General features: G+C 40.3%; 1 protein-coding gene across 1 annotated transcript in view; it reads left to right on the plus strand.

Moving 5' to 3' along the window:
* Positions 1–4,495: 4,495 nt before the first annotated feature.
* AFG3L2 (AFG3-like AAA ATPase 2) overlaps positions 4,496–14,189 on the plus strand; it is a gene marked incomplete at its 5' end in the record, with an annotated part of 19,433 nt that continues 9,739 nt past the window's right edge. Inside the window, 8 exons of the mRNA XM_009074736.1 lie at positions 4,496–4,598; positions 5,083–5,151; positions 5,843–5,958; positions 6,883–7,035; positions 8,857–8,931; positions 10,350–10,471; positions 12,851–13,124; positions 13,692–13,829. Of these exons, the coding sequence (XP_009072984.1) occupies positions 4,496–4,598; positions 5,083–5,151; positions 5,843–5,958; positions 6,883–7,035; positions 8,857–8,931; positions 10,350–10,471; positions 12,851–13,124; positions 13,692–13,829 (1,050 nt within the window). The remainder of the gene's footprint in view (positions 4,599–5,082; positions 5,152–5,842; positions 5,959–6,882; positions 7,036–8,856; positions 8,932–10,349; positions 10,472–12,850; positions 13,125–13,691; positions 13,830–14,189) is intronic.

Here is a 14,189-nt window from a genome sequence, read left to right on the forward strand (position 1 = left end):
GCTCCCCGTCGCGTTCCCCAGCGCTGTGTGTTCCGCCCAGCATCAAAGTTCCTCCGTGGCTTTCTCAGGTTGTCTGTGCTGTGGGCTGAGAGTGTCGTTTGGGTTATCAGTGTGCTGAGAAAAGAGACGAGGAGAATGAGTGAGTGGTGGGTTGTTTGTGTTCCAGCATGGCGTGGTGTGATGGATTTGAACCTGCTGTGCTGGAGAAGAGAAGGTTGCATGGAGATGTGGTGGCAACTCTCCGGTATCTGAAGGGCCTACAGGGAAGCCAGAGAGGGAGTCTTTGTTAGGAACTGTACTGATAGGACAAGGGCAATGGGTACAAATTGAAAGAGGGGAAATATACATCTGATGTTAGGAAGAAATTCTTTACTGTGAGGGTGCTGAGACACTGGCACAGGTTGCCCAGGGAGGTAGTGGCTGCCCCAGCCCTGGCAGTGTTCAAAGCCAGGTTGGCTGAAGCCTCAAGCAACCTGATCTGGTGGGAGGTGTCCCTGCCCATGGCAGGGGGATAGGGACTAGATGATCTATAAGGTCCATTCCAGCCCCTAAGATTCTATGATTCTGTGATTAACTAATAAATCATGGTTGCTGGGTGTTTGTCAAATGACCTTTCCTGTCAGCTATAAGATGTTCATTCTTAGTAAAATGGCCTTTCCTGTCAGCTGTTACAAAATACACATTACTCTTGTAGACAGCCCTAACATACTGGAGGAATGACCAGCCCATGCTGCTGCTTGAGAAAAGGGAGATGCTTAATTCCTGCATCTTTCAATGGCTTCTTGGGAGGGTTACTTCATTTTCATTGTGGCACATAGCAGGTTCACCTTTGTGGGTATGGAGGTTATTGCTAGAATAGTGGTAGCTGTGAGATGAATACATAGAAGGATCCTTAGGGACTCAGTCCTCAGCTTGAATATGTGGCTTGGTTTTAATGTTTAAATCGAGGTTTTATTTGGTCAGAGCTGAACATCACTATGACAATAAATGAAACATTGTCAGCAGTGCTGCTCATCTCTCAGGAAGTTAATTCTCGTTTCTTTCAATAAGATTTAACGAGTTCTTATTTGGAATGGAACTTAGGAAGGGGACTTCGTTCATTCCAGCATCTGGGAGTGTGTATAGGCAGCAAAGCAAGGGACTTTGGTTTCATAAAAGCCATTCCTAGAATCTTAGAATGGCTTGGGTTGGAAGGGACCTGAAAAATCATCTAGTTCTAACCCCCCTGCTGTGGGCAGGGATGTCACTCACTAGACCAGGTTGCTCAAGGCCCCATCCAGCCTGGCCTTGAACAGGGATGGGGCATCCACAGCTTCTGTGGGAAACCCGTTCCAGTGCATGACCCTCCCCACAGTAAAGAATTTCTTACTAACATCTAATCTAAATCTCTACTCTTTTAGTTTAAAGACATTCCCCCTTGTCCTATTACTCTCAGCCTGTGTAAAAAGTAACTTGCATTAAGCTTCATTACTAGCTCTCTGTCATGTCCATTCACCACCCCCAATATACTTTTATGTAATATTTCGGTGTGAAAGAAGAAAATCAGGGTTTTTTTGCTTTATATGCTGTGATAGTTCTTTCACTCCAGGCTGAGAGGAACTGGGCAGAGTTTCCTGGTGGAGAGCCCAAAACAGCATCCTGTCAAAATGTGCTTTGTTTGCTTTCCCTCTGTTTAGGCTGTGGCTGTGCTTATATCAGCTAAGCTTGCTGTGGCATTCCCATTGCCAGACAAGCCAGGGACAGGCCCTCTATCAGGATCAATATGGTCAGTTTTCGTGCTGATGTTTTACGGAAACAACCCAAAATCAAACCCCAATGTAGCTGGTTCTAACAACTTTTGCATTTGTAGGATGCTGTAGTGAAAGGAAACTGCTTATTTCAGTGGATTGACTCACCTTGATCTGTGGGTGGCATTAGAAGCACAACTTTCAGGTTCAGTCAGAATCACAGAATGGGTCAGGTTGGAAGGGACCGCAGTGGGTCATCTGGTCCAACCTCCCTGCCTGAGCAGGGCCATCCTAGAGCATGTGGCTCAGGATCATGTCCACATGGCTCTTGAATATCTCCAGTGAGGGAGACTTCACATCCCCCTGGGCAATCTGTTCCAGTGTGTGGTCACTTGCACAGTAAAGAAGTTTTTTCTCATGTTCAGTGGAGCTTCCTGTGCATCAGTTTCTGCCCATCGCTTCTTGTCCGATTGCTTGGCACCACCAAGCAGAGCCTGGCTCCATCCTCGTGGCACTCTCCCTTCAGATACTTACAGGCACTGATGAGGTCCCTTCTCAGTCGTCTCTTCTCCAGGCAGTCAGGTGACTTACTGAAGGTGCCATGAAGTCAGTTCTCTTTTCGCACAAAGCAGCTTTAAAGCACTCAGCTCTCTGCACATTAACTTGACAGGTGACTGTGTGTTTATTTATGGAATTTAGGATCTGTAGAGCCAATCCAACAAGAAGCCAGTCCCATTATTCAGATCTGCACCAAAGCTCTTCCTGCTTACCCTTCTCTCTCCTTCACCTAAACAATAACTTAGTTGTGCACTAACCCCATGCTGGTCTGGCTGAGCCAGGCAGTTGGATTTGGCTTACTTAAACATTTCTTTTAAACAGGAGCAATTGCTTTATTTTAGCTGGAGGAAAGCTTTCTGAATATTCCCATCTCTTTACAAATAAAAAGTGATCTGAGTTTGGAGAGGAATTAACTCCCGAATTTTGGGGTGTTGTAGGAAAAACTGATGTAGATGTAGAAGAAAAGCCAGTGTTGCTGGACATATTTGAGTTTCCTCTGTTGCCACAACATTCACTGCCTATGTGTATCTGTACTATATGTGGTCTGTGGCAAGCTCTCTATGTTTTATTGCCCACAGAAATGCATCCCACTTGTCTTAAAACTTCTTGTAGGAGTACAGATGCAATTGCTCATGTTGGAAGTCATAGTGCTCTGGACCTAGTAGCTATTGTCTGCATTAGCTGCTCTCCAGACTATCTGCACTGCACATGTTTTTCATGATCAATAAAATATCATCTTGGATTTTCTGTATTGGACATCACTCGGAGATGTGCAATGACACAAAACTAATGGCTTGATGAAGCAGCCCAAGAGATCCTCAGTAACATTTTGGTATCCTCAGAGAACATTTTGGTATTCCTCTCAGTTCCAGCAGGTGGAACTACATGGCTACTTGAAATAAGTCTAATGTATTTCATCATTTAATAGGGAGTGGAAGGGGAATCTCCCAGACACGAGGCTTCAGAAGAGTGAGTGTTCACTTAATGATGTCAGCATTCCTAGGGTAGTTCTAGCATGTGATGTCGTAATCTGCAAGTTTCTTTAACATGTAAAAATAGATTTGCTTCCAGCCAACCATTGTACCTTGACTGAAATATTGAGCTTTCCTTCACAGATGTAGTCCTACAGGTGTTAGTCCTAGATGGATGTTTGCTGTCTTGCAAGGATACCTTGAATCCTGTTTTCAGGACTTACTGTTTTCCAGTTGGTGTTTTGTTCTCCTGTCACTATTTTTGGCTCTGAAGGTAAATGGCTTCTAATCAAAAAGAACAGAAGGAGGCTGAGCACCTTTACAGGGCAGAAGGGAATGGAAGCAGAAAGAAAGTCATGTCTGTGAGGAAATCTTGGCATGCATAGTTTGTTTTTTTTCCTTAGGAGCACTGGGAAAGCTTAGGAAAGGGACAAGTTGGAATTTTATAAAAAATATGTCCTTCTTGAAGAAATCAGGTTTGTTCTCTCTGTATGAAATTGCAGTTTAGTCTGGTTTTAAGTATTCAGTTACAACACCAAAAATTTTTTTAATAATTAGTATGTTTAAATATTTAAATTTGCCTCATTGCACTTAAATGATGAATAACAGTAAACAATCATCCTTAGAACAAGGTATGATAGGCTTGGGTTCATTGTGCTTTTATAACTGGATGTTTGCCTACATAGGGCTTTAGGTCCTCTGTTTGAACTGAGGTTCCTCCGTGTTGGTTTCCTAGCTGGGTGTAAGCATTGTCTGCCACATCCCTTTCTTTTGGATTCAGGCAGATCTTTTGTATTCAGAAGTTACAAGTTCTTACCTATTTGGGAAAAGTTGCAGTTCTTTACCAAAGCATAATCCAGTACTGTGTTGGTCATGCTTCTACAGCCACAGTTAGTGTTGCGCTTAGGTGTCATTCAGCTGCTATGATGAAATATTTCCCATTGGTGTGTTTAATGTTAGTAACTTGTAGCATTTCCTTCTTTGTTTTTCTCTTTTAATAAAGAATGTTTTGTTTGTATGTAAGATGAAACTTGTCCTTGCTGTAGAAATTACTCCTTTGATTAACTTTTCTTTTTGCATCAGTGTCTTACGCTCTGGTCCACAGCAGTCACTATGACATCTGTTGTAAAGTTCCAGTTATAAAGTACTATCTGACTTGCTGCAGCTAAGGACTGCAAGAGAACTTGAAGATTTTTGTCGCACTTTCTTGTTGCTTTATATTTATTTTTCATCTTTCAGCTCTGTGAAAATGTTACTCCTGGAGTTACTGCTGCTGACAGAAGTACTGTCTTGGCAAGTGTCATTGCTGCTTGCAGAAGGCTTTGCTCTCAACCTCCCAAAGGTGATTGTAACTTTGGACAGTGAAGTGAAGCAGACTGCATTCCTTGCTGAGGACTGCACTTGGGTGCCATTTAGGTTTATTGTCTATGGTGTAGTAAGTTCTTCTACTAACCAGCCGTTAGTCTTGAGATTGAACATTGATTTATGGGGGGTTTGGGAGCTGTTAAAGAATAACTGTGGTTTGTTCCACTTTGTGCTATGCAGTGCAGTTCTCTGTTGAATTAAGCTTGTCTATCTTTGATTTAAAGGATAGCTTTACTTTAGGTTATTAATTACATTTGATATTTTTTTGTCAACAGTAGTAGATTTATTTATGGAGACCTGGTAGAGCTTTTTGTCAAAAAGACAAGAACAAAGCTATTTTTGTAGTCTGTATGGCACTAGCTGCTTTGCTGTTGTATGCATTCAGCTTGTAACTACTGTAGTGTGATGACAGAATTGTAAAATAAAACCCAATTATGAACTCCTTAACTCTTTCTTAATAGGATTTGAAAAATATTTTCCCAATGGGAAGAAAGCTAATGGAACTAAAGGTACATCTGGAGAGACTAAAGGTACAAAAAGCTGCTTGATTTCAGTTTTTTGTTGAATGTATTCATTAAGTTAAATTGTGGCATAAAAACTGTGTGTTTGGGGTTTGTGTTTTTTCTATATTTTTCAAGGGAGATGTTTCTGTATCAGATTAGTTTTAAAGTATGGATTGATATGTTTTTATTATACATGGTATGAAAGCAGTATTATGTTTATCTTCAGGAATAGCATTTGTTTTCTCTTATGCTTCCATTGGAATGCTGTCCTTAAATTCTTGGTTTGCTGTTTGCTATGAGTTGATATTGGTCATGCATTCAGAAGTTCTCTCTATGTATAGTTCTCGGCTTTTCCTGAGTCAGCTAAAATACCCATTTTGTGGTACGGAATAACCAGAATGGTCACTCTGGGTGCGGGCCCAGAACAGCTCTTCAGTTCTTGGTGCTCAAGTGTCATCAGTTACACAGTTAACAGACCTGTCTTCTGGCCATCTCTGTATGAGAGAGATGTGTCTCTGCCAGTTAATGGACTATATGTCTGTTTTGTCTATGGAAAATGCTGTTTCTCACATAATTTAATTATTGTAGTGGTGCAAACCAGTGCATTTTTCTGAAAAGCTCCTCAATTTTAAAACTAATTTTAAACTAATTTTAAAACTAGCGTGTAATTGGTACAAGCTGTAAACATGTTTGGTTTTCTTTCCTTATGTTTTGTTAGAAACAAAGCCAGCTAGTGCCCGACAGCCTAGTGGGCCTAGTAGTGGAGGAGGTGGCAGCGGTGGAAAGAAAGGTGGCAAGAAAGAAGAAACCCACTGGTGGACCAGATTACAGAAGGTTTTGACTTTAAAATATTTTTCTCGGTGTTACTGTGTTGTCTCCATGAAATAGCCTTGCATGTTTTTTGGCTTTTTAGGGCCATATTCTTAGTGCCTAAATCTTCCTTAAGCCTCCCTTGCGTGGCATTTCAAGGCAACTGGCTCTAGGTGGCTCTGCACTCAGTGCCTTTCCTAAGTTCGTGTGTCACTCCAGGAGCTCTACTCCCTTTGGTTCACAAACGCTAACGGAATTTTAAGCTGTATGAATGTGGTCACTAGTAGTCAGTGTTCTTAGAGTGGAGCCTCAGACCCTTAAAGGCTTTGTATTTTGTTTTAAAATGTCAACTTGTAAAACTTTCTGACCACACGATGCAAGTTAAATGTCATTTACTCTTACCTGTTCTGTCTTACCTGTTCTGTCCTTAATGGAATATTTATGTGAGTTTCCTTTTGAAGTTTATTGCCATTAGCTGTAGCATAAAGCCGATAGCATCTGGCAGGACAGGAATATAAAGAACATTTTTCTGAGTTTACTTGGTGTGCACAATTTTTTTCCCCTCCTTCCTGAGTTTTTCCAGGTAGTCTTTTTCCTGTATTTTCTGTTGGTCTTGCATGTACTGCTGCAGGGCAAGGGTAATTATTTTAGAATGGTGGCAGAATGGCCATGTAATGGATGGCAAATTCTTTTGAAAAACAGTAGTTCGTGGATCAAAGCTGTTCAGTTACTATTTGTAAAACACTTAAAGATTTTCTACTAGTGCTGAAATTCCTCAGTTATATCTGAAGTTACTGAAATGTGTTCACACAAGAAAATACACCTTTGTTTGACATTCTCTGTGGTAACCTTGAGGGCAGGGAGTAGAAGCCAGAAAGAGGTACTAGAACCTGTTTGTTATATACTTATGGTATTACAGACTCTAAAACTTTTTTTCTCCCTCTCCAGGGTGACATTCCATGGGATGTCAGGGAGTTCCGGATGTACGTAGTGGGAAGTTCTTTTTTTTGGACAATGGTCGTATACTACTTCTTCTTCAGGGTGCCTGGGAGAGAAATCACCTGGAAAGACTTTGTCAATAACTACCTTTCTAAAGGAGTGGTGAGTAGTGAGGGGAACAAGTATGAAAAATCAGTGTGCTGAAGGTGCTCATCTCTGCCTCCCCACTTAAGTTCCTCTTTGTGTGTCTGTGGAGTGAAATGTGGCTGAAGAGTAACTTTTGACGAAGAAAGGGATTAGCTTTCATTTTAATCAATTCCTTGACCTGATGTTCTGGATGGCTGTGTGAAAATTTCTGTCGTTTCAAGAGAGGAGAGGGAATACGAGCTCAGGACAAAACTTTGTTGAATGGCTCATGTGGGTGCTGGTTTGAAGGGGCAGTGTAGCCACACTCAGTCAGGGTATTATTTTATAGTACACGTGAGCTGACCTAATGGATTAAGGAGACATGCCAGCTGCCATTGGAAGAAACCTACTCCTAACCTTAAGCACTTCCATGAACCCAGCCCTCCAAAGGAGAAGGTTTTCTGCTTGTTTCATGCCTGAAATCAGTTCCTTGGGGAATCTGAGGAGCAGCAGTGTGAACAGCAAGGCCTGGGTGGGGAATGGAAGAATCCCTTCAAGGACAATAAATTGGCATCCCTTCAAGAACAGTAAATTAGCCTATGTTGTAAAATAGCCTCCTCTCTTGTTTTCTCCCCTCTTCTTTCTTCTTACCTGGAGCTACTACTGGATCAATCAGTTTTATCTTATCTCTCTGTAGAACTTGGCAGCTTTCCACATTTGAAGTAATAGTTGGTGATGCCCTGAAGTTCAGGAGATTGTGTCTTAACACAGACCTTTTCCACCTTCAGGAGCCACTGGTTCTTCGCTCTGTTTCCTCCCTGTTAGCAGCTTTGCCTGCAGATTAGGAAAGCATTAGCTTGCTTTTTCTCTAGGTTTCAACCCTGGGATACTTCATACCCTTCCCTTCCTTTGGTAAACTGCTAACTAGGGTGTTTCTTATCTTTCTTTGTCTCACTGATCTATGCAGAGCTGCTCTGTATGCTTCTCCCCTTCTGTCTAGACTGTGTCTTACGGTCCTGTTCTTAATTGATAATTACATGTCCATCTTGGGAATAAAAAAACTTCCTGATTATATTTGTTGTGAAGCAGTAAGATGCTTAACCTGGTTAAAAGATTAGTTTAGCTGTTACAGTGAACAGAGCCTGAAGCCTTGTTGCAGAAAAGCATTATGAAAGTAGGTTGTTGCACAAAAGCAAGTTTCCTGTGTCTTTGTAAGATGTAGTCTGGATATCCAGATAAACTAAATATGCAGCTATTGAATGCTATTCATTGCCATAGTGGCTTAATGGTGTATATCTGCAGACCTACAGCTTGTTCTTGGGTTTAGTTTATATGGTGTTTGTTAGCTAAACTAAGTTCTTCTTTATCTTATTGATGTAATTGTGTTTAATATGGTAGCACAGGAAGTCTTTTATATTAGAAAAAACAGTTGTAACAGCAAAGTTAAGCTTTACCTCATTCTATTCTGTTTGGTTTGTTTTGAAAGCTGCTATTAGACTTTGGAGTCATGTAATTTATGGCTTTTGGTGCTTGACCACTGAAATAGTGAAATAGTTGGACAAAACTGTAACTGTGTTTTTTGCTGAGATGTGCATTGGTTTTTTTCCTTGAAAAAAAGGGTGTGAGGTTAATCTTTGAATCTCAATTCTAATGTGCCAGTATTCCTTTCTTCCTGATTACATGTGTCATTCCTAATGGCAAACTGTAGATTGTGGAACCATCCTGATCTACAGGATTGATTTTATTCTCCTTAGTGGAAAAGAGAAAGATTCGCATTTGGTATCTGCAGCTCTTATCTGTGATGAAAGTGCAGTGACTGTATGTTCTTCATGCAAGTTTTGTTCTTTCCTTCTGCAGGTGGACAGACTTGAAGTGGTGAACAAGCGCTTTGTTAGAGTCATCTTTGTTCCTGGAAAGTCTCCTCATGAATGGGTAAATGCTTTCAGTGCATATACATGAGACATTAGAAACAGCAAAGCAATCTATTTAGGCAAAGTTTGGTGCAGAAAGCCTGGTCTGGAGCATTAGTAATCTCTAAGTCATGTTTTCTGCCTTACTGTTACATTACTCTGCATTGTGTGATTTTTCACTTTACTGTACCAGTTGTTTTGCCACAAATACCTCAAAACTATGGCAAATAGTTTCTTTCCAGCACCATGCTCTTAATACAAATACTCAAAGAGCGAGAAATAGCTGGAAGTTCTGTATTTTTAACTGCTGATTTCCATCTACTCAAGAAAATCCCTGACTTAACTGTACATGCTTTTGGATCTTTTCTGTTCCAGACTGCTTTTAGCCAGTCATTTAAGAAAACAAAGAGAAATATTTAACTTTATCTCTATTTCGCACTGTAATCTTTAAACCAAACATGAGTGCTCTCATTCTTGAGTAAATCAGGGAGTTGCTTTTATAGTAGCAGCGAGGAACAGACTGATGCAGGCGAAGTTCTCCAAAGAATAATACCCAGTGGCAAGGGCCTCTTAATAAATAAATAAAAATAAATAAAAAGCTAATAGTGTGGAAAATTTAGAAGAAGCATCAAGGAAGCGGTAGAGTTTTTTTAACTGACTTTCTGAAACGAGGTCTGCAGGTCCCTTCGGGGTAAAGTGAAATCTGCAGCAATTACTTAATCAGTGGGTTTCACTGTGGCTTATTTGTACACCTACTCTTTATCCCAGATACCACGAGTTGCCTTAGTTTCTCAATCAGTTAATACTCAGAACTACTCTCTGTTTTTTCTTTTTCAATATTAGGGTAAGTAAGGGCAAGTCAGGCAGGTCATGGTGCAAAAGGGGAGATTTCTTGAAAAACCAAACATTAACACTCTTCAAAAGTAACAGCTGGACTTTTTTTTTTTCCCCTGATGTGTGATTGCTTTCATGATGCTTTTTGTGAAGACAGCTTACTTTAAAGCTAATACAGGCTATAAAAGTAGAGAATTGCCCTTCTTAATCAGGGGCTGAGGCCTTCAGGTGGGACAGTAAGTTGTATGCTGTGTTTCCAGGTTCAGTGCTCTGTATTATTCTGACTGTGTAGCTTCCTTGTAAAGATCTGTTTATTACTCCCTTCTGTTTGTTCTGGAGAAAATGCCAGGATTTCTATATGTCTAAAGTGCCCCAAAATCATCATGTGCTATGATCTCTGTAGGAGCAATGACAGATACAGTGTGTTCAGGTTGGTGGGCTTTAGGTTTATTATGTGCCTCTCACATCAGTTACACACTTGACAAGGCAGCTTGGTCCGAATCTGGTCTGATAATTCCTTGTGTATGTGTTAGAAGAAGTTGGCTTATAATGAAGCTGAAATAAGATAAGGCACTTTGTGGTGATCTCTGCTTTTTTCCTGGCCAGTATGTCTGGTTTAATATCGGCAGTGTGGACACTTTTGAACGGAACCTTGAAACCGTGCAGCAGGATCTGGGAATAGAAGTGGAGAACAGATTGCCTGTAGTCTACTCAACAGAGAGTGATGGGTAAGAAGTTGCTTTAAAAAATGCCTCTGATTAAAAAGAAAGGTGTTTACAGTAGACAAGTAGATTTGCAACACACACACCTTATGCTTCACTAGGTGGCACTATTATCAGAGTAACAAATCTGCTTGGGTTTGTTTGTCAGTGTAAAGTGTAAGGGAAACTGTTCAATACTTTGTCTATGAAGAAATCCATATCCTCTTACTCTGAATATAGCTTCTTACATAAATGTTTGTCTACTATTACTCCTTTCTTCATTTAAACACTCCCTCCCAGTGACTTGCACTAGAGCAAGAGTAAGCCAGGCACAGCAGTAGAGCTCCAGAGATAGCACTCATGCAGATTTTTGAATAGACAAATTATTTCATAGAATTACAGTATAGCATGAGGCTGAGATGTTACAGGTAGCAGTTTCTGTCTATAAATTCAGCATAAATCAAATTTTGTGGCCTTGAAAAAAAGCAAGAAATTGGTGATTAAGTCAATCATGCTATCCTGCCTGTTAGCAGAAACTGGGAGATGCATTGTGCTTTTAACTGGTTAAGAGAAATAGTATTGCTGTTGTATTTACAGCATTGTTGCTTCCCCATACTCTAATACTAGATGTGTATTCTCTGTATTAGTCTTAAGTATCTGACTTTTATTGGCCCGGACTTTAGAAGACAGTAGAAGTACTTCTAGGCCATTTGGAAAAACACATCAGAGAAGACAAATGTAATCTTGTATCCCAAGAATTTGTTTCTTTTTGATCTAAGTGAGCAGTTTGAAAATTGGTCTTGCTGGTTGGTGTCTGTGAAATAGGTTTTGTCCACCAGGAAACTCCACTTTGGGTGTAGTAGCTCATATTACTAATGAAAATGGCTCATTTGCTGCCTCTCTTGTGTTTTCATTCTTGGTAGTTTGGTGTGTGTATTTCTGTTTGGGGGGATTGAAGGGAGTATTTTGTTTATTTCTGTAGTGTTTTAGCAACTGCTAAAACACTGCAGAAATAAACAAACTGCAAAAGCATGTTTGTTTGTCTTGGTGCAACAGAAAAACAGTGGCCTTAACTCTGGGCAATTCTGAAACTTCAGGTTTTTTGTTCCCTGTTCTTCTGCAAACTGTCTCTGCCTCATTTCTCTGTTCCTGTCTAATGTGTCATGCTCTTAAGGACAGTCAATAAATAAACCTGCTTAGCCCTTGGTCAAATAAACCTGGAACAAAAGGAGTGGTCAGGGCAGGATAGTGCTTGTGCAAAAAGGCCGGAGGTTAGCCTGAGGCTTCTCACAGCCAACTGAGAAAAGTATGTCAGTTCCTATGCTTTCTTCAGCCTTGCTCAAATCTCTTACTTGCTGAATCCCTCTTTTTAACTGCAAACTCTGGTCCTTTCCTCCTCAGTTTGTTCTTCACATACATATATATATAAATATATGTATGTATGCATATGTATATATATTTATATATATTGCTCTGCCCCAGAAATGCCACAGGAAATGAGAGAGAGAAACAGCTATATGATCAGAGTACTGCTGTTCCCTGCTGGATCAGAATCTGCCAAATACCATAGTATAGGGAAAAATCTTTCTTTTTATCCCAGAAATGTGGATTATCAGTACAGCCTGGAAATCCTGTGCTCACTTGTGATCATGCCTCCTTTCAGCATTTTGTTTTTGTTGAGTGTTAATAGAACCTCTTGTGAGCTGTTCCTTGAAGCTGTTCCTCACTACAGAAAAATCTGTACAGTGCACTCAGGTACTGTGATGGTGAGGACTGTGTTAGGATTTTTGGCTTCTACAGAGCTGTGCTAGAAAGCTGGAGGACAGACAGTAACGGATAATGGGCAATGAATAATAATTAAAAAAATTTAAAACCTCAACAAATCAAAACACAAAAAAACCTCAGTGGCCTTGGGGAAGGAAAGTGAAGACATTGAAAGAAGACAAAGTGTAAAACATTGAGAAAGACCTAAGGGAAAGAAGAGTGAGTTTGTATTTTGGAGAGAAATTTCTGCTTGAAGTTGTAGCACACACTGATTATATGCTACCTAATACAATTTATTTTGAGAGTATAACCATTTGCATAATTAGTCCTGTGAATTTATCTTTGAACAAATTAGCTGCTTCTGTTTACTATGTAATGCAGTTTTTCTATGTAAAACTCATCAATGTCACTTGATGTACTTGGTTTAAAAACAAGCAACAATTAACAGAACAATTTGATCTCAAATTTCTTTTGGTTATTTCCCTGTGTGAACAACCTGCAGAAATACAAACACTACAAGTTAGTAGAGTACTAGTCCTGAATTCGTTCACTTGTGATGGAACCAACATCTTGTACGTGTTACATGCAGTAATGGATTTTTGTAATACATGTGGTTTTCTGCTCTGGTTTTTTTCTCCACAGATCATTCCTCCTGAGTTTGCTGCCTACAATCCTGATTATTGGCTCTTTGCTGTACACATTGAGAAGAGGTCCTGCAGGCTTAGGTCGAGCAGGGCGTGGAATGGGTGGACTTTTCAGTGTGGGTGAAACCACAGCCAAAGTCCTTAAGGATGAAATAGATGTCAAATTCAAAGATGTAGCTGGCTGTGAGGAGGCCAAATTAGAGATAATGGAGTTTGTTAACTTTCTGAAAAATCCCAAACAATATGAGGATCTGGGAGCAAAAATTCCAAAGGTAAGGGAATTATAGCAGATAAAGACTTTATTCTTTGGTAGGCCTCAGTATTCTAAACAGTACTAGGAGTGTTTACATATGCAATGCTTTCCAGCTTCTTTCTTCTCACAGTCAGAAAAAAAATAAATGGACATTAAGTGCCAGCAGTGTATCTGTGGTGCCAGAAGACCTACCTTGTGTTCACATGGGTCAGAAATGATACACAACATACATGTGTAGCATCATTCTTGCATGTAGTTGCTATAAAATTGCCTTTAGGCTATGCTGGCATGGGAGCCCACCTGTTGACATACCTTTTTCTTCTTGTTTAATATGCCAGTCAAAGAAAACACTGTTCCTGCAAATCTAAGACAGTGGGGCAATGTTGTAGCTAATGTTTTTTGGGGTTTTTTTGCCCATTTAAATGAGCGATTAATCTTCAGTTTGTTTCCTTGCACAATTGTGACCGCAGGGGAAGAAAAGCCAGTGGGCTCAGTATCATTACATGTAGGTCTTCTTTAAGTAAGATATTTCATAGGTTTATATTATGTTTTTTTCATGAGGAAAATATACCTGTTTCTCTTGCAGGGGGCAATTCTGACAGGTCCTCCAGGCACTGGGAAAACACTTCTAGCTAAAGCTACAGCTGGAGAAGCTAACGTACCATTTATCACAGTGAACGGCTCAGAGTTCTTGGAGATGTTTGTTGGTGTGGGTCCAGCTCGAGTAAGTCTTTGGCCTTGCTCTTTTCTTTCAGTATTGGTTGTTAAAAGGATGTTGCCGTCTGGGAGACAAACAGTTTGATTGAAGCTGAAGTTTCCTTCTATGCAGTTTACTTTCAAGTGATGCCAGATACTTGTTTAAATACAAGAGTTACAGATGGACCTTTCATAAAAGGAGCTAATGCAGTTCAGTACCTGGTTGCAGGCCATCAGGACCTTAGGGATTTACCTCTTTTCAGGAGTTTAAGAATACAGAACAGAGTTCTCCAAACTCTGCTCTGAAGTAAATTTACTAGCTGGGTCAGAAATATGTAGCTCATTTGATTACTGCGATGGGAATGCCTCCCCCTGCTCTAAATCATTC

This window comes from Acanthisitta chloris, unplaced genomic scaffold (genome assembly GCF_000695815.1).
Source record: "Acanthisitta chloris isolate BGI_N310 unplaced genomic scaffold, ASM69581v1 scaffold5825, whole genome shotgun sequence".
In the NCBI taxonomy this organism is placed as follows: domain Eukaryota; kingdom Metazoa; phylum Chordata; class Aves; order Passeriformes; family Acanthisittidae; genus Acanthisitta; species Acanthisitta chloris.